This window comes from Balaenoptera acutorostrata, chromosome 19, assembly GCF_949987535.1.
Source record: "Balaenoptera acutorostrata chromosome 19, mBalAcu1.1, whole genome shotgun sequence".
Classification (NCBI taxonomy): domain Eukaryota; kingdom Metazoa; phylum Chordata; class Mammalia; order Artiodactyla; family Balaenopteridae; genus Balaenoptera; species Balaenoptera acutorostrata.
Window position 1 is genome coordinate 51,114,493 of NC_080082.1, and position 20,328 is coordinate 51,134,820.

The 20,328-nt window shown below is 39.1% G+C and overlaps 2 protein-coding genes across 10 annotated transcripts in view; one reads left to right on the forward strand and one right to left on the reverse strand.

The window, feature by feature from the left end:
* The window catches only part of ZNF568 (zinc finger protein 568), a 41,255-nt gene extending 40,916 nt beyond the window's left edge, over nt 1-339 (reverse strand). For 4 of the 9 annotated variants that reach the window (XM_028165082.2, XM_007165208.3, XM_007165205.2 and 1 more), the window contains exon 1: nt 19-339. The gene's annotated coding sequence lies outside the window, so the exon portion shown is untranslated. Of the gene's footprint in view, nt 1-5 lie in introns of all 9 variants that reach the window. The other 5 variants (XM_057533302.1, XM_028165080.2, XM_028165076.2 and 2 more) reach the window with 4 other exon arrangements.
* On the forward strand, nt 277-19,926 carry ZNF829 (zinc finger protein 829). Its single transcript, XM_007165215.2, has 5 exons — nt 277-782; nt 1,330-1,403; nt 6,468-6,594; nt 6,900-6,995; nt 17,767-19,926. The coding sequence occupies exons 2-5, from the start codon at nt 1,371-1,373 to the stop codon at nt 18,744-18,746; spliced, it is 1,236 nt and encodes a 411-aa protein (XP_007165277.2). The 5' UTR covers nt 277-782; nt 1,330-1,370; the 3' UTR covers nt 18,747-19,926.
* The last annotated feature ends 402 nt before the right edge of the window (nt 19,927-20,328 follow it).

A 20,328-nucleotide genomic window follows, 5' to 3' on the forward strand; every position in this document is an offset into this window, starting at 1 on the left:
CACACACTAACTCTTCACCCGTTTCTTGTTCCAACAACTCCAGCCACGCTCCAGGAGCGTACTCCCACCCCGAGCACTCTGCACTGCCACTACTCCGGACACTCTGGGCCTCCTTAAAGGCTCCGCCCCGTCAGCGGCGCGCGCTGGTTCAGCCCAGATTGCTTGAGGCCCTCCTTCATGTCCCGCTCCGGGGACGCGGTAGCGTCACCTGCCGGAAACGCCCGAGCGCGCATCTAGCGCGCAGTTTCTGGGAGGCTGGGTGAAGGTGACACGCACGATGGCCCGAGCCAGGCGCTGGTAACGCCGAACCAACCCTCCGCGCCCGCCTCCCAACGGAAGTTCCACTACACACCGCCTCCCAGAAGCCCTCGCGGCCCGACTCAACTTCCGGCCAGAACGGAGCAGGAGTTTCCTGTGTGAGGGAGGCTGGTGAGCCAGGTCTGCTCTGGTGGCTGAGCCCGAGCGTGCCGAGTTACCGCGAACTGCAACTCTGAGACCTGGCTAAACTCTGAGAGTTGCAGGAGCAGTCGTTTCGGGTGGACCCAGCGAGGGCGCTGAGAGGAATCGGCCGTGGGGCTCGCTGTGGACCACATTTCCCAGAGGGTCCGGCGACGCGTGCTCTTCTCGCGGGAACTCGAACTTTTCATCACGCCTGGCGGGAGCGTTAGATCCTTGAGGTGAGGTCGTTGGCACCTGGGGGAACTGGTTCAGCTCTGCAGCTTCGGACCCCCGGGGACCCGAAAGGCCTAAGTTGAGGAGACCGGAGGCCGATATGGAGCTCGGTACTTGGGCCTGTGCGGGCGGAGCGGCGTGAGAAGGGGGAGGTTATGCGACCCGTGTGCAGATATAGGATGCCTGTCATTGTGGAACTGTGACTGTGCCCCCCCTATGGTGGTGTGTCCTTGTGACCCCGCGACACTGGGGTACCTGCGACTGTGCGAGTGTATGTGTTTCGTGTTGAATTTGCAATTGTATCTGTGATACATGTTTGGCTCTGTGTGCGGATGTGGAGTGCGTGTTCCCTTGTTTTAAGAATGACTGCTTAAGGTATGTGGCACTGTGTGTATGGGTATGAGGCTCCTGTCAACTGTGCGATCGTTACTCCAGAACTCTGTCCTTAGGAAATCTCTGTGAGGTTTGGTTAGATTATTGACCTCAACAGCAGTAACCTCAGCTTTCTCCTGAGACACTGGGATTGGACGGGACGCCCCATTCCTCTATCTCATTCCCTTTATGTGCTGGGGGATGGGGATGGGGCTGACCTGTGACCTGACCAGTTTGAGCAACAAGAAAAACCTGGTGTCTTACGATGACTTTCTACTTTCCAAGTTCTATCCTTCTCCAGGTGAGGCGCAGAAGAGAAGGAAACAATGCATGCTGAACTTCTACAAGCAGTTTTCAGGGTATGTTGGGGTTTCCTCTTTTCTTTCGTTCTTCTGAAAGTTAATGCTTAATAAAGATGCCATTTGATTATAGGTTCCTATAATTTTCCCACTGGAGAAAAGGATAGTTGAGCCTGCTGCTGAAGCACAATAACTCCCATATACCTAACGTTTACTTATTTGGAAAATGGCTCCACTCTGTTTGCCATGTTTTCTTCTTTTTATTTTTATATTTTAAATTTTTTTAGATTTTTTTTTTTGATGTGGACCACTTTCAAAGTCTTTATTGAATTTGTTACAATATTGCTTCTGTTTTATGCTTTGGTTTTTTGGCTGCAAGGCATGTGGCATCCCAGCTCCCCCACCAGGGGTCAAACCTGCACCCCCTACATTGGAAGGCGAAGTCCCAACCACTGGACCTCTAGGGAAGTCCCAAGTTTTCTTCTTTTTAAATGCAATATTTATTATGACTTTAAAATAAAAGCATAATGGTTTAGAGATTTTAAAAACACAGATTACCAAGAAAAAATGAAATGAGACCACTCAAATAACTAGTGTTAATATTTTGGTGTATTTTCATTATTTTTCCAAAATCAAATTATGCTTCATTTACCATTTTATATCCTACATTTTCACTAAAAAGTATCATTCTCCTGTGTTGTCAAATGATCTTTGTAAATACCATTTTTCAAAGATACACTATTTTTTGTGAATGAGTTATGGTTTATTCGTCAGATGAGTTGTGTCAGACATGAAATCTTTAAACACTTATTTAAAATATTTATTTGTACAAACACATATACATAGATGCACATAGGTTTGAGTTGCAATTTCCATGATTAATAATGAGATTGAACACCACTTCATATGTTTATTGGTTATCAGGGTTTCTTCTTTTGTGACACACCTGTGAAATCTTTTATTTTGCTCTTAGATTATCTTTTTTTTTAATATATAAATTATTTATTTATTTATTTATTTATTTATTTTTGGCTCTGTTGGGTCTTCATTGCTGCGCACAGGCTTTCTCTAGTTGCGGAGAGCTACTTTTCGTTGCGGTGCACGGGCTTCTCATTGTGGTGGCTTCTCTTTGTTGCAGAGCACGGGCTCTAGGTGGGCAGGCTTCAGTAGTTGTGGCATGCGGGCTCAGTAATTGTGGCTCACGGGCTCTAGCGCTCAAGCCTCAGTAATTGTGGCACACGGGCTTAGTTGCTCCGTGGCATGTGGGATCTTTCCGGACCAGGAACCTGTGTCCCCTGCATTGGCAGGCGGATTCTTAACCACTGCGCCACCAGGGAAGTCCCTGGATTATCTCTTATTGATTCATGGGAATTCTTTATATTATCTGGATATGGATCCTTTATTGATTATATTTTACTACTATTTGGATTGTTTTATCACTTCCCTTAAGGTAGTTTTATGAATAAAATTTGAATTTTTTTAATTATATATTTTTTATTTTTGGTTGCGTTGAGTCTTTGTTGCAGTGTGCGGGCTTCTCATTGCCGTGGCTTCTCTTTTTTTTTTTTTAAACTTACATATAATAGCTCTTTTTTTTTAAAATTTATTTACTTTATTTATTTATTTATTTTTTATGGCTGTGTTGGGTCTTCGTTTCTGTGCAGGGGCTTCCTCTAGCTGTGGCAAGCGGGGGCCACTCCTCATCGCGGTGCGCGGGCCTCTCACTATCACGGCCTCTCTTGTTGCGGAGCACAGGCTCCAGACACGCAGGCTCAGCAATAGTGGCTCATGGGCCCAGCTGCTCCGCGGCACGTGAGATCTTCCCAGACCAGGACCCGAACCCATGTCCCCTGCATTGGCAGGCAGATTCTCAACCACTGCGCCACCAGGGAGCCGTGGCTTCTCTTTTGCAGAGCACGGGCTCTAGGCGCGCGGGCTTCGGTAGTTAATAGCACGGGCTCTAGGACACACAGGCTTTGGTAGTTGTGGTGTGCGGGCTCAGTAGTTGTGGTGCACAGGCTTAGTTGCTCTGCAGCATGTGGGATCTTCCTGGACCAGGGCTCGAACCCGTGTCTACTGCATTGGCAGGCGGATTCTTAACAACTGCACCACCAGGGAAGTCCCCCTAATTTTTTATCAAATTTTTTTCCCTTGGTGGTATCTTTTTGTATCTTATTTAGGAAATCCTTCCCTGTCCCAAGGTTATGCAAATATTCTATATTTATATTTAAAACGATAATCCCATTTATTTACTTAACCTATTTTTAATTATTCTAGCTCCTCATTTGAGGTAATTTGACTTTTCTTCCTCTGGCTGTTTTTAAGGCTTTCTCTCTGTCTTTGGCTTTCTGTAACTCAAGTATGATGTGCCTAAATGTGCATTTCTTTTTATTTATCTGCTTGGAATTTGTTAAGAGTTTTTGAATTTGTGGATAGGTGTTCAGGAATATCCTCAGCCATCTTCAAAGATTGCCCTGCCTCATTCTCTCTCTTCTTCTTAGGCTCTAATTATACATAGGTTATAATTTCTCTCCTTTTTTTTTTTGGTCTATTACTTTCTTTTTGGTTTTTAGAGTTAATACTTGTAGCTAAAATCAAAGCAACATTAGGCAAAAGAACTTTGCCTTGTTTCAGGACAGGAGTGGAGGGCATGGCAGGTAGCTAGAGTTTTTGGGTTCTTCCTCTAACTGGTAGAAAAAAATATCTTTATTCAGTTATGTTTCAACACTTCTAATCTTGGGGACCTCACCAAATCATAAGGCTATCAGTTCACTTTATGATTCTCATATCTGAAAATTAGAGTGTACAAAGGTAGAGGACTCAGAATAGGGATTGTGTTTTCTGAAGGTATAAATTGGGAGCTGAAACTAAATTTGGAACTCTCAATTTTAAAAATGTGTGTTTGGTACTGAGGCAAAGAAAATCAGGATGAGAATCAGTCTCCCCAAGTCTGTTCAGTTTAAGGCCTTTCTATCTGAATTTCTTCAGAAAAGGGCTGAGTCTTTCTAATCCATTCTCCTGTGCCAAAGCCCGAACAGAGCATCTGGTTCCCTTCCCCCATCAACCTCTAATTACACTCGCCATCTCTGTAATGAAGATTATTGCCCAATATTAATGGGAGTAACTCTAGGGAGGTAGTATACTGTAGTGGAAAATAAGTTTTGAAAGGAAAAAAATGAATTTTGTTCTTAGAAGCTAACCTAATGTTTAATCAGGAAATATCTGAAACATTCCAGGTAAAATCAGAAAAAGACAAGGGTATACAGCATTACCAATGTTATTTAACTTTGTTCTGTAGGTATTAACCAAAGCACTTAGACAAGAGGAAAAATTAGAAAAGAGAGTGTAAGATTATTACTTTCTGCAGATGCTATGACTGTGTACCTGGAAAATCAAATCAACTTATAACCAACACTTTGAAATAAGCAGGACTCCATAGGGAGCAAGCAAAAGAATTTTTTTCCCCTATAATTTCCACTCTCAATTCTATGGCTAATGTTTTTGTTGCCCTGAATAAAAGCTTGTGTAGTCCCTATAATTGTTTTGATCACTCTTTGGTATTCTTTGGTTATTTTCAGTCACAAGATCAGTCTCATTTTACTAATTACAACCTCTAGTTGAGTGTAATAATGTGCAAATTTCATTTAAAGCCTTTTCTCTGAGCTCAGACTTGCTTCAGGCTAGAAGCTTACAGTGTGAAAAGGGGGACCTACTAAGCTGCTTTGTTTCTTTAATCTGAACTCCTCTTTTCTTTGCTCAGTAGTCAGTTTCTTTACTATAGTCCTCTATACTCCTGTTCTAGGTGTTGCTCTCTAGGTCTGCTCTCTAGGTCTAGATATTGTTCGGGGACTTGCCTTTTACAATTATACTGGACTTTGTTCACCATTCTCATGTTAGTTTTCTAGTTTCAGAATATAATACCTTTCATTTTCTTAATTTACTCTCTAATTTTGATGGAACACTTAGGCCAGTAGCTTCGTGAGAAAAGCTAGACAGGAGATAATTTAACATTCATTCTCTGTGGTTCTACAATTGTCTTTTTTTTTTTTTTTTTTTTTTTGCTGCACCACATGACTTGTGGGATCTTAGTTCCCCAACCGGGGATCGAATCCACGCCCCCTGCATTGGAAGTGTGGAGTCTTAACCATTGGATCGCCAGGGAAGTCCCTAGAATTGTCTTGATTTAATCGTCGCACTAACTTGGTATTTAATCTTTCTTTTTTTTAATGGGTTTTAAAAATTGTTTTATTTGGGAAAAGTGCATCTTACAAGAGGGCAGCTGCAAAATACAGAGACCTCTGCAACAATTACTTGTTTTTGCTTAAAGTGAAAGAATGAGTGGTATCCAAGGAATCAAAGCAGTAGGTGGACAAATCAGGAGCATCTCCAAGTTATTTTCAGGAAATAGAACAACAAAACGCAAAGCCATAATTTCCGATCAAGGAATTCTTCTAAGAATTTATAGCTTATCTCGTGGATTACCACCCCTCCGTCCCCTTTTAGGGGAAAAGCATGACTTAACTATTGCAAACCAATTTTGGTATTTAATCTTGCTTCATATATTATCTTCATATTAGCTTTGGCTGTGTGTGGAATTCTCGGCCAGAATTTGTTGTTTTTTGTAATATTAAAGAAATCACTTCATTTTCTTGTTTTAAATGGTGCTGTTGAGAAATCCATTGCCATTCTGATTCCTGAAAAATTTTTATGTGATCCACAGAAGCTTTTAGAAAGTTCTGTTTTTCCCTGATATTCTGAAATTTTACTCCAAAATATATCATAAGGTTTGTTTTTTTTTTTTTAAGTCCGTCACATTTTTCCCTCTCTTGGGGCTTAAAGGGAACATGGGAAGGAATTCTCATTTATGCAGACTTTACTGTGGCCAGGCACTGAACTGCATGCTTGCTATATCATCTCATTGGAAAAGTCCACTCTGTTTGCACATTCCTAGACATACCCCTCTGTATATAGGAGATATGTCTTGACTTATATTGATATAATCGATTCCAACTCCTTCAGTTTGCTTAATAATCCCTGTCCTTTTCTGTAGAGCCCTCTACCACCTCATCTACTATCATCTTTTTCTTCTCTCTTTCCATTGTGAAAGCACGTTTGTTGTTTCAGGGGTCAGTGATGTTCAGGGATGTGTCTATAAACTTCTCTCAGGAGGAATGGGAGTGCCTGGACTCTGGTCAGATGAATTTATACAAAGAAGTGATGTTGGAGAATTTCAGCAACCTGGTTTCAGTGGGTAAGGATAACTCTCCCCCGAAATTCAGAGTCTGCCCTTGGGAATGTCTCCTTTCTCCATTGTGAATTCCTCATTTCAAGTAACCAGCTAAATTTCTGCACTCTGTTCCCCAAGGAATGGTTGAGTTGGAATGGAATGGAAGAGTTGGAAATGGGCAGCTCTGCTGGGCTGTGGCTGAAGCTTCATCTTCATCTTTCTCCGGTCCTTCCCTATAGGGGCATCTCTTTCTTGATCACCAAGGGACTGGATCTGGTTTCTGGGACACCAACAGCATAACCATGTCCCATGTCTTTTCTTGTGATCAGGACTTTCCAGCTCTAAGCCAGCTGTGATCTCCTTATTGGAACAAGGAAAAGAGCCCTGGATGGTTGACAGAGAGCTGACGAGAGGCCTTTGTTCAGGTAAGTGAAAGGTGATAGAGCAGGAGCAGAACCTGAGGAGGTATTACCTATATGTTATCAGAAAACTCCCCTCAAAAACCCAAGCCCTCTTCCGTAAAAGAGGTATCTTGCTTTTTTTCTCTTATACTTTATTCCTAGTCCAAGGTAGCAAGTACCTTCCTTTGTCATTTCCAAGAGTTATTCTACCTACCTTTTAGATTTCATTCCTTCATAGGATCTGCTGCATTTAGACTTGTATTAACAGTAGATATTCCCACCCTAAGAAGTGTGTGTGTGTTGTGTGTATGTGTTCCGATACTGGTTTTCATTTTATCTACTTTCCAAGTATTTGTTAACTTCATTAACCAGGTTGTCCTGGATAGTAGTTCATTGTTTCATTTATCAAACATTTGATTTTTTTTTACATTAAAAAAATTCAGATATAACATACATATGGAAACTACATGAGTGATTGTATAGTGTGAAGAATTACAAGTGAATGCATCCATGTAACCACCACTTCAGACAAGTAATAGAAAATTACTAGCACCTTAGAATCGTTTCTGCCCTTTTCCAATCACTAGCCTCTTTGTCCTCCTCTTGACTTCTAACTCCATGAAATAATTTTGCCTTTTTCTGAGCTGAATATAAGTGGAATCATACAGTATTTATTTTTTTGCCTTTGTATTTTCTCAACTTTATGTTTATGGGACACATCATCCATGTTATTGCATATAGCTGATGTTAGTTCATTCTCAGTGCTATGCTGTATTCCATTCTATGAATATATTTTATAGTATGTATTATATATTGCTAATTATTATAAATAAATATCCTTTCTACTATTGACCGTTGGGTTGTTTTCCAGTTTTTAGCTATGTGAACATTCCTTTGGTGCATATATGTACACATTTCTTTTGGATGTATACCCAGGAGTGGAATTACTGGGTAATAGGATATGTGTTGGTTCAATTTTAAAAGATAATGCCAGTTTTCCAAAGTGGTTATACCAATTTATACTTCCACTAGCAGTGTGAAAGTTGCTATTGCTCTGCATTCTTGCCAGTTCTTTTTTTAAAATAAATTTATTTATTTATGGCTGCGTTGGATCTTCGTTGCTGCATGTGGGCTTTCTCTAGTTGCGGCAAGCAGGGGCTACTCTTTGTTGCAGTGCGTGGGCTTCTCAATGCAGTGGCTTCTCTTGTTGCGGAGCACAGGCTCTAGGCGTGCGGGCCTCAGCAGTTGTGGCTCGCAGGCTCCAGAGAGCAGGCTCAATAGTTGTGACCCACGGGCTTAGTTGCTCCGTGGCATGTGGGATCCTTCCGGACCAGGGCTCAAACCCGTGTTCCTTGCATTGGCAGACGGATTCTTAACCACTGCACCACCAGGGAAGCCCTTGCCAGTTCTTGATATTGCTAGACCTTTTAATTTTAGACATTCTGTGGGTGTGTGTGTGTGTGTGTGTGTGTGTGTGTGTGTTCTGTGACTTGCCCGTTTAAGTTTCTTGGTTCTATTCATTAGGTTGTCTTCATTTTTCTTAGTGATTTGAAGGAGTTTTTTGTATATTCTGTATATGAGCCTTTGTAAATGTCATCTACCACTCTGTAGCTTACTTTCTTATTCTTTTAGTGCTGTCTTCTAATTTTATTAATTTTAAGTAGTCAAGCTTACCTATCTTTTCCTTTATAGTTGTTGCTTTTTGTGTTCTGTGTAGGACTCATTGCCTACCCCAAAGTCATGAAGATGCTTCCTGTGTTATATTCTAGTAGCTTTATTGTTTTACCTTTTACATTTAGATCTCCAGTTTCCTAGAGCTGATATTTGTATATAGTATGAAGTAGGGGTCAAATTTCATTATTTTTCCACATAAATATCCAATTGACCAGGCAGTGTATACTGAAAGGACTTTTTCCCTCTCTCTATAATGCTACCTTTGTCATAAATCATGTGTTGCCATATCTGTGAGTCTGTCTCTGAACTTTATTCTGTTCCATTGGCTTGTCTACCTTTGTCCCAATACCACACTATAATAGTACTGTAGTCTATAATAAGGTTTATTATCTGGCAGAGCAAGTTCTTCTGCTTCTTCGTCTTGGTAATTTTCATATAAATTTTATTTTATTTTATTATAATTATTTTTCATAAATTTATTTATTTTTGGCTGCGTTGTATCTTCATTGCTGTGCACGGGCTCCTCATTGCGGTGGCTTCTCTTGTTGCAGAGCACGGGCTCCAGGCACATGGGCTTTAGTAGTTGTGGCTTATGGTCTCTAGAGCGCAGGCTCAGTAGTTGTGGCACACGGGCTTAGTATCTCCGCGGCATGTGGGATCTTCCCAGACCACAGCTCAAACCTGTGTCCCCTGCATTGGCAGGCAGATTCTTAACCACTGCACCACCAGGGAAGTCCTCATTATAAATTTTAGAATCAGCTTATTAATATTCACACACACATAAAAATAACTGCTGACATTTTGATTAAGGTTAAAATAAATTTATACATCAGTTTCTGGAGAATTAACATTTTGGAACAGTCTTCTAAAAAAGTTTGATTTTTTAATTTGTGCAAGTAGTCTGCTAGGTGCTACATAGTTTAAAAAATATGTAGACTTATTAAGAAATTCATTGTTTAATGTGGGAGCTAGAACATTTCTGTAAATTATTTCTACAAAGTAGAATTCAGCAAACAAGAAGAACAAATAGGAAGCTCAGAAGAAAGTTATAGAACAGTCAAAAAATACAGAAGTGGTATTGATTCAAGTAGAAATTAATTGTTGGATCCTTGGAAGTAGATGTAACCTATCGAGATAGTGATAGAAATAAACCATGCCTCCATTGAGAGAGAATTCTGGATTCAACAAAGCTCTAGGAACCTAGGCAGGAGTTTGTGAATCTCCTTCCTTGCCCTCAGTAGGTCTCAGCTAGCCTTAAATATTTTATAAGCAGGGATCCAGAATTTTTTTCCTCCATAAATTGAATCATTTTCCTCTCTATCATCTGTAAAAGAATTGAGCTTTCTTCATTGATTTCTGGTGCCATCTTTATTGGGTAATAAATTCGCATATATGAGTCTTTCTCCACACTCTATTGTCTTGTTATGGTGTAATGCCAGTACGAGTGTCTTTATTTCTTTGGCTTGTATTTTTTAATATCTAATATCACCTTCTTATTTTTCAGATCCAAGGTTTGCTTAGCCTCAGGAGTATTTTTCCTTTTTTTGTTTTTATTTCCCTGTGTCTCTCTTATGGCTTTTCCTCCCTACCAACTTGCTTACTCACTCCCTTCTCTATCTTTCCTTGACCCCATACTTTTACACATGGTCTCTGTTTATTCTTTTTCCACTTTTTAATAATTAATTAAATAGTATTAAATATATAACATGAAAGGTAAAACTATTATTTAAAAAGGAAATTTTTAAATATTTAAACTTTTTAAAGAGAAAATCTTTGTGAAAAATAGACAAAGAAAGATAACTTACCTTAAACTCCAAAAGTAGGAGCACGAAGTCTACCTCAAGGAAGTTGGCAGCGGAAACCTGGATAGCGGTGGAGAAGAGCTACCTTAGGCCCAGTGGCGACTGTGGAAGCAAGCAGCAGCAATGGGAAAGGGCAAGGGAGTCGAGACCTCAGTTACCTTTTATTGATTGGAGGAGGTGGCAAAGTGCAACTCCCTGAAGGAGATATGGCTGGTGATCCATGGGCAAGTCTGTGATGTCACCTGCTTTCTTAACGAGCATCCTGGTGGAGAAGAGGTTCTGCTGGAACAAGCTCGTGGAGATGCAACTGAAAGCTTTGAAGATGTAGGCCACTCGTCTGAGGCCAGAGAAGTGCTCAAGCAGTACTATATTGGTGATGTGCCTCTGAATGACTTTAAACCTGGAAGTGGGGGACTTCCCTGGTGCTCCAGTGGGTTAGACTCTGTGCTCCCAATGCAGGGGGTCTGGGTCCGATCTCTGGTTGGGGAACTAGATCCCACATGGATGCCTCAACTAAGAGTCTGTGTGCTGCAACTAAGAAGCCCTCGTGCATACCATAACTAAAGATCCCACGTGCTGCAACTAAGACCCAGTGCAGCCAAAATAAATAAATATTTTAAAAACAAACAAACATGGAAGGGGTAGCAAGGACCCTCCAAAAAGCAACACATGCAAAAGCTGCTGGTCGTGTTGGATCTTCCCCATCATAGACCATGTTCTCTTAGGTATTCTGTATCATTACTACACAGCGGAGAGCTAATCCTCCCAAGGAGACCTTGTTGAAATCTGGAAAGCATATCCACTTGGGAATGAGAACTAGAGACTTGTTTGGAGGCTGCAGCAGTGCCTTCTCGAATCCTGCTAATTGTATTCTTCCCCTTCGGAACCCAGACTGTTGGCCAGATATCCACCTCAGCCCTGGGCCAATGTCCAAGTCATTTCTTAGAGTCTTACTCTCAAAGCACCTGCTCATTGTTCTGTGTCCTTGCCGTTGTTCCCTCTCTTTATTCTTTTCCATGGGCACCTTTATGTTTCAAAGTTTCTTTTGTAATTACGGTCCACATGTCCTAGTGACATTGCCCTTTGGTAAAATTGCTTTCCAATACTTTGAATGCATATTAGACATACTTAACAGGGCATCACACTCTGGTTTTGAAGCTTTTCTTTTTCCCTTTTTAAGTAAATATTGTTAAAAATAAATAAATAAATAAAACTCCAAAAGTACAAACCATACAGCAAAAACATGAACTGGAAATACATCAGAATTAAGGATTTCTGCTAAATGAAGGACACAATAGATAAATTTAATGCAGAGTAGACTAGAAGATACTTGCTAATTAAGAAGAAGTTAGTGACCCCAATAAAAATACCAATAAAGGTTAACAAAGCTAAAATGCTAATAAGCCTACCAGATGTTCATACTTATTAATAATTAGAAATGCAAATGAAGGCAATAATGAAATATCACTTTTCACTTATTAGGCTAGAAAAGTAGAAAGCTGGGGCTTCCCTGGTGGCGCAGTGGTTGAGAATCTGCCTGCCAATGCAGGGGACACGGGTTCGAGCCCTGGTCTGGGAAGATCCCACATGCCGCAGAGCAACTGGGCCCGTGAGCCACAACTACTGAGCCTGCGCGTCTGGAGCCTGTGCTCCGCAACAAGAGAGGCCGCGATAGTGAGAGGCCCGCGCACCGCGATGAAGAGTGGCCTCCGCTTGCCACAACTAGAGAAAGCCCTCGCACAGAAACGAAGACCGAACACAGCCATAAATAAATAAATAAATAAATAAATTAAAAAAAAAAAAAAAAAAAAGGCTGAAAACTTTAAAAAAAAAAAAAGTAGAAAGCTGGATAATGACAACTGTGGGTGGGGACAAAGAAATTCTTACGCACTTTTGGTGAAAGTGTACAGTGGTGTTGCCTTTCTCTACAGCCATCTGGTACTACTTAAACAGGTATACATATGCCCCACTTTGGGGTATATATCTAAAGTTGAAAATAATGCAAAAGGATAAATACTTCATGTCTTTCAAATGTCATACCAGTGTATCATCTATCAGGTCCATTCGAGGATTATTTAATTATCTGGGGAAATGTATCATTGTTTCACTTACTATTTACTACTCATTAGGGACCAGGTTCTCTTAAAATTAGATGTTAAATTTAAAAAGATTGATAAGTTGTGAATGATTCGTCTGGTGGAAAAGGTAGCTGAAGGGTATAGTTTTATTATCCTATAACACAGTAACTCGTTTTTGTATCCAACTTAGTGATGTTATTCCTGCATTCTTTCTTTAGGATACCATATGAACTCAGTCTCTCCTAGATAATTGGAACTAGCTTGATCATTCCTCTGGCCCTCTCATTAATGAGTTAAATAAATCTTTAAAATGTGCTTAGCATATTCTGTTTCATTGGTTTATGTGATTGTCTTTATGCCAGTACCATACTGTTTTAACTGCTGTAGCTTTGTCATATACTTTGAAATCAGAAAGTGTGATACCACTTAGATTTCTTACACTTTCTAAAGATTATTTTTAGCTCTTCCAATTTTTTTCTATTAATATTTCTGTAAAAAATGCCATTGGGGGCTTCCTTGGTGGCGCAGTGGTTGAGAATCCGCCTGCCAATGCAGGGGACATGGGTTCGAGCCCTGGTCTGGGAAGATCCCACATGCCGCGGAGCAACTAGGCCCGTGAGCCACAACTACTGAGCCTGCGCGTCTGGAGCCTGTGCTCGGCAACAGGAGAGGCCGTGATGGTGAGAGGCCCGCGCACGGCGATGAAGAGTGGCCCCCACTTGCCGCAATTAGAGGAAGCCCTCGCACAGAAACGAAGACCCAACACAGCCATAAATAAATAAATAAATAAAATTAAAAAAAAAATGCCATTGGGATTTTTATAGGGATTGCATTGAATCTGTAGATTACATTTTAACAATATGAAGTCTTCCAGTCCACAAGCACGCGATCACTTTCCATTTAGTGTCATCTTTAATTTCTTCAATGTTTTATAGTTTTCACTGTACAAGTCTTTCATCTCCCTATTTAAGTTTATTCCTAAGTATTTAATTCCTTTTGATGCTATTATAAATGGAATTGTTTTCCTCATTTCCTTTCAGATTGTTTATTGTTAGTGTATAGAAACACTGTAGTTTTGTATCCTGCAACTGAAAACTAAATTTGTTTAATTCTGACAGTTTTTATGTGGAGCCTTTAGGGTTTTCTATGTCATTTTCAAATAGGGACAATTTTACTTCTAAGTTTGTTGAGAGTTTTTAGTCATGAAAGGATGTTGAATTTTATGAAATGCTTCTCATCTATTGAGATGATTGTGTGATTTTTATCCTTTATTCTGTTAATGTGGTATATCACATTGATTTTTGTATGTTGAACCATCTTTGCATCCTAGGGATAAATCATAGTTGGTCATGATGTATGATCCTTTTAGTGTGCTGTTGAGAATTTTTGCATTTATATTCATCAGGGATATTGGCCTGTAATTTTCTTTTTTATGACTTCCTTGTCTGGGTTTGGTCTGAGGGTAATGCTGGCTTCATAAAATGAGTTTGGAAGTCTTCCCTGCTCTTCAGTTTTTTTGGAAGAGTTTGAGAAGGATTGGCATAATGTGTGGTAGAATTCACTAGTGAACCTCCCAACAAAGAAGAGCCTAGGCTTTTTATTACTAATTCAGTCTCCTTACTAGTTATAGACTTTCTATTTAGACTTTCTGTTTCTTCATGACTTTCTTTTTTTTTTTTTTTGGTGATTTTTATTTATTTATTTATTTATTTATTTTATGGCTGTGTTGGGTCTTCGTTTCTATGGGAGGGCTTCCTCTAGTTGCGGCGAGCGGGTGCCACTCTTCATCGCGGTGCGCGGGCCTCTCACTATCATGGCCTCTCTTGTTGCGGAGCACGGGCTCCAGACGCGCAGGCTCAGTAGTTGTGGCTCACGGGCCTAGTTGCTCCACGGCATGTGGGATCTTCCCAGACCAGGGCTCGAACCCGTGTCCCCTGTATTGGCAGGCAGATTCTCAACCACTGCACCACCAGGGAAGCCCCCTCTTCATGACTTTCTGTTTCTTCATGATTCAGTCTTGGTAGGTTGTATGTTTCTAGGAATTTTTCCATTTCCTCCAGTTTATCCAGTTTCTTGGTGTATAATTGTTCATAGTATTCTCTTATGATAGTTTTTATTTCTGTGACATCAGTTATAATGTCTCTTTTATTTCTGATTTTATTTGAGTCTCCTCTCTTTTTTTCTTAATCTAGCTAAAAGTTTGTCAATTTTATTTATCTTTTCAATAAACCAACTATTAGTTCCATTGATCTTTTCTGTTGTTTTTCTATTCTCTATTTCATTTATCTCTGCCCTAATCTTTATTATTTCCTTCCTTCTGCTAACTTTGGGTTTAGTTTGTTCCTTGAAATGTAAAGTTAGGTTGTATATTTGCGATTCTTCTTTTTCAATGTAGGAACTATAAAATTCCCTCTTCATACTGCTTTTTCTGCATCCCATAAGTGTTTTTGTTTGTCTGAAGATATTTTCTAATTCTTTGGGCCATTGGTTGTTCAAAAGTGTGTTTTTAATTTCCACATATTTGTGAGTTTTCCAGTTTTCCTTTTGCTGTTGATTTCTAGTTTTGTTCCACTGTAGTCAGAAAAGATACTTGATATGATTTCCATCTTAAATTTCTTAAGATTTATTTTGTGAACTAACGTGTGATCTATCCTAGGGAATGTTCCATGTATGCTTGATAAGAATATATTCTGCTGCTGTTGAATGGAATATTCTATATATGTCATTTAGGTTCATTTGCCCTATGGTATTGTTCAAGTCGCTTTTCTTTCTTGATTTACTGTCTGATTTTTCTATCTACTATTGAAAGTAGGCTATAGAAGTGTCCTGCTGTTGTATTTTTGTCTATGTCTCCCTTCAGTTTTGACAGTGTTTGCTTAATATACTTAAGTGCTCTGATATTGGGTGCAGGTATGTTTATAATTGTAATAGCTTCTCGGTGAATTGACCATTTTATCATTGTATAATATCCTTGTTTGTTTCTTGTGACAGCTTTAGCTTAAAATCTGTTTTAGCTTAAAGTCTATTTTATCTGATGTAAGTATAGCCACCCTTGCTCTCTTTAGGTTACCATTTGCATGGATTATCTTTTTCCATCCCTCAGTTTCAGCCATTATCTGTGTTCTTAAATCTAAAGTGGGTCTCTGGAGGACATCACATAGTTGGATATTGTTGTTTTCTCCATTCAGCCAGTCTCTTTTGATTTGAGAGTTTAATCCATTTACATTTAAAGTTATTATTGAAGGATTTACTATTGCCATTTTGTTCATTGTTTTCTGTTCTTTTTGTAGTTCTTTTGTCCCGCTTTTCCGCTCTTGCTGCCTTCCTTTTGTTTCTTTGATTTTTTTGTATTGATATGCTTTGAATCCTTTTTATTTTTCTTTTCTGTAATCTCTATAAGGTATCTTCTTTGTGGTTATCATTGGGCTTTCAAAAATATAACAGTATGTTTTAAGCTGATAACAATTTTACTTCAGTCACATACAAAAACACTTTTACTTCTCACTACCCACACTTTGTGTTATTGACATTGTACTCTTCTGGTACATAGATATGTTCACCAACCAGGAACCTTCCCCCAATCCTTGCCAAGTTTTTTACTGGGGGTGTCATTTTGTGGGAAGTGGTGACCAGTGCCATCCCTTGAAACTAAGGGTCCATTGTGAATCACCTCCTTATCATAATTCAGGTATGATCAAAAGACACTTGTGAATAACAAAAGACAGTCTAGTGGTTTTTGAAGTTCCAGTGGTTTTTGAAGCTCTGTGCCAGGAACTGGAAACAAAGACCAGATGTATTTTCTGTATCACAAGTATGTATATTTTCTGTTAATTCTTTCTTCTCAGTTCAGTACCCATGCCCACAGCTATGCTGGATGTTCCTGAGTCCAGATTTTCTCTGGTTCCATTTTTCTAGATTTCTAGTTTTCTGTTGAGAATGAAAAACTATAATCATCCTGTCCTGTGGGATGGGGAGGAGATACAGTCTTTGAACTCATCCTTCAGCTTTTACTGTTCTCTGCACTCCACTGTTAGAAGTGCCTGATGCCTCCAATTCTTGTGCATTTGTAGGGATTTGCACCATGAATCAGTGCTGTGGAATTTACCCACTGTTGGCTCAATTTGATATTCTCCAGTCTGCACTCACTTATCACTCATCCATTGGCTTTCCAGTTTCCAAGTTTTATTGCTACTGTTTCTTCTCCAGTATCTTTTGTCCTAGTGGGGTTTTCCTTTCCCCTTGTTAAGCTTTTACTATAATTTAACTGTGGATTCACGAACAAGAATTGGTAAACTTATATATACTGTCTGCCATTTTAAACAGAAATTATGCCCCCCTTTTATTAAAAATACAATTGACCCTCATTACTCACAGATTATTTATGAATTCACTTACTCACTAAGATTTATTTGTAAGCTCCAAATCAATACTTACAGTGCTCTCATGGTAATTAGCAGACATATGCAGAGTGGCAGAAAATGTTGACATGGAGTTCCTATTTTCTCACAGAGAATGTTTCATTCTTATTCTCTTCTTTCTAACACTCAAGCTTCCTCCCTTCTTAGTAACCGCCATGACTTGAAGACTCCATTTCTCTTTCCCAGCATCAGCATCACAGAATTCCAAGGTAAACTATTTTCAGTGAATCCCCAACATATATGAGGCTGTATTCACAGAAGAAATTTACGTGTCTGCCATTCTCACCAGTTTCATTCAGCACCCTAGACTTGTTGAGGGCTGTCCCCCAGTGTGAATTTGCCAACAACATACCCTTTGCTTAGAGTTGCTGACCCTCCCCCACACCCATTTATACATTTCAACACATTTATTCCTTAATAGTCCTATAGGTATGACAGTTATCCACAAATAACAAAACATATAGTATGACGCTCTGTGTGTGAGTATATGCTTATATAAATGTATATATGATTAGAATCACTGTATAATGTAGAAGATGGCCCTGAATAGTGTGGATTCATTGAAGTTGCAGGTGATTCTGATCCACACCAGGATTATAGAGGTCATCTATTTCCCTAATTACCCTCTTCAACTTCCTCTGTTGCTTCTCCTTAATGTCTGTGCTTTTCTTATCAATTTTACAAATTGCCTAGCCATATTTGAGAACTGTCTAAGCATTTACTTTCCCAAATATTTTCAGCTTAATCTTTGCATTTCTTTTTCAGAAGTTTAACCTTTCCCAGCATAGGAAAAATGAGCGTATGCCTTTTTATTTTCTTCCAGATCTGGAATCCATGTGTGAGACCAAGTTACTCTCTCTAAAGAAGAGACATTTTAGTCAAGTGATGTTTACCCATGAAGACATACCCACTTTTATTCAGCCCACGTTTCTTATTCCACATCAAAAAACTATTAATGAAGAGAAGCCCTGTGAATGTAAAATATGTGGAAAAGCCTTTAATCAAAACTTACACTTTGTTCAACATCAGAGAATTCATTCTGCTGAAAAAAACTATGAATGTAAGGAGTGTGGGAAATCCTTTAGTCGTGGCTCACTTGTTGCTCGACATCAGCGGATTCACACTGGTGAAAAACCCTATGAGTGTAAAGAATGCGGCAAGGCTTTTAGTTGTAGTTCATATTTTTCTCAACATCAGAGGATTCACACTGGTGAGAAACCCTATGAATGTAAGGAATGTGGAAAAGCCTTTAATTATTGCTCAAACCTTAATGATCATCAGAGAATTCACACTGGTGAAAAACCCTATGAATGTAAAGTATGTGGAAAAGCCTTTACTAAGAGTTCACAACTTTTTCCACATCTGAGAATTCATACGGGTGAGAAACCTTATGAATGTAAGGAATGTGGGAAAGCCTTTACTCAACATTCAAGGCTTATTCAGCACCACAGGATGCATACTGGTGAGAAACCTTATAAGTGTAAGGAATGTGAGAAGGCCTTTAGTAGTGCCTCAACACTTACTAACCATCACAGAATTCATGCTGGCAAGAAACTCTATGAATGTAAAGAATGTGGAAAGGCCTTTATTCAGAGCTCAGAACTTATTCAACATCAGAGAATACATACAGATGAAAAACCATATGAATGTAATGAATGTGGAAAGGCTTTTAATAAAGGCTCAAACCTTACTCGACATCAAAGAATTCACACTGGTGAGAAACCTTATGACTGCAAGGAATGTGGAAAGGCCTTTGGTAGTCGCTCTGACCTCATCCGCCATGAAGGAATTCATATTGGATAAATGAAAGGCCCTTATGACTGTAAGGAGTATGGAAAGGCCTTTGGTAGTCGCTGTGACCTCATCCACCATGAAGGAATTCATATTGGATAAATGATAGGCCCTTTTGATAACCTTTATAATAATATTTTTTAAAACAGGTAATGCAAAAAATAAACAAAAAATCCCAGATAATGCATGATCAAAGTTCCTCTCTGTAGTAGTTTTCTAGGGCTACTATAACAAAGTACCAAATACCACAAAACTAGGTGGCTTAAAACAACAGAAACTTATTCTCTCAGTTTTTGAGCCTTGAAACCCACAATCAAAGTTGTTGGCAAGGTTGGTTCCTTCTGGGGCTCAGAGGAAGAATCTGTTCCATGCCTATCTCCTAGCTTCTTGTAACAGCAATTTTTGACATACCTTGGTTTGTAGATGCATTGCTCCAATCTCTGCCTCCATCTTCACACTGTGTTCTCTCTGTGTCTCTTCTCTCATATGGACACTGGTCATATTGCATTAGGGCTCACCCTAAGGACCTCATCTTAACTTGATTATATGTGCAAAGACCTTATTTCCATGTAAGATCACATTCACAGATACCAGGTGTTAGGACCTCAGCATATTTCAACCAATTACACTCTGTTAACACTGTTTTCTAATGTATTTGTAATTTTATACATAAAGTTAATCAAATGTATTTTAAAATGTGAATTCAAGGTCTAAATTAAACACCCTTTTCCCCCAAAAAAGATTCTATCCCCAAACTACTTATTCCATAATTCCTTCCCATTTATTCTCTGTTTTGGTTATATAGCTTGTATTAACTTATGTTTTAGGGCCGTCTTTTCTATATCTGTGGCCTACAGAATTACTACACTGTAAATTGTGTTACATAGGCTATCTTTGAATTCATGGTGGAATTATAACTTTGTTTTTGAAGGCAGCTGTATTCTTTTTTCCTTTTGTAAAATTAATATTTTCTTATTGTAAAAAAAAAAAAAAAAAAGGACACCAAGAAAAAAATAAAGATTATTTGTAAGCCTACCAAACAGAGATGACTACTTCAAATTATCACAACATATCCTTCCAGGCTTTATTTAGTGTAATCGTGACATGCATGCTGTACCATAACCTGCTTTTATCATGCTACTATTTCAGCAAGTATAGATGTTTATGTATCATTCTTTTCAATGGTATCATAATAATCTTTTCTGTGGTCGACTATCATTTTGCTAAATAACTACCGATAAACATTTTGGTGCCTGTTTAAACTTTGCAGTTAGAAAAGTTGCCTTCTAAATGCAACTTTAGTACTTTTTTTGTTTGAAACTTAAAAAAAAACATTAAATATCAGTGCTGAAATAACTGATGAACATTTTCTTCCTATAAAAAATTGCCAATAACTCCCAATTCCCTCATAATCACTATTACAAATTTGTTTTTATCCTTTGAGACTTTTTTTAAAAATTTATTTTATTTTTGGCTGTGTTGGATCTTTTTTGCTGCATGCGGGCTTTTTCTCTGTTTGCAGTGAGCGGGGCCTACTCTTCATTGCGGTATGCGGGCTTCTTATTGCAGTGGCTTCTCATTGCGGAGCATGGGC

Excerpts from the sequence above, each read along its gene's own strand:
- ZNF829 (XM_007165215.2), top strand. The coding sequence starts at position 1,371 with ATGCATGCTGAACTTCTACAAGCAGTTTTCAGG. Across the intron at positions 1,404-6,467 it reads TTCTACAAGCAGTTTTCAGG|GGGTCAGTGATGTTCAGGGA; the intron begins GTATGTTGGGGT and ends TTGTTGTTTCAG. Across the intron at positions 6,595-6,899 it reads CAGCAACCTGGTTTCAGTGG|GACTTTCCAGCTCTAAGCCA; the intron begins GTAAGGATAACT and ends TCTTGTGATCAG.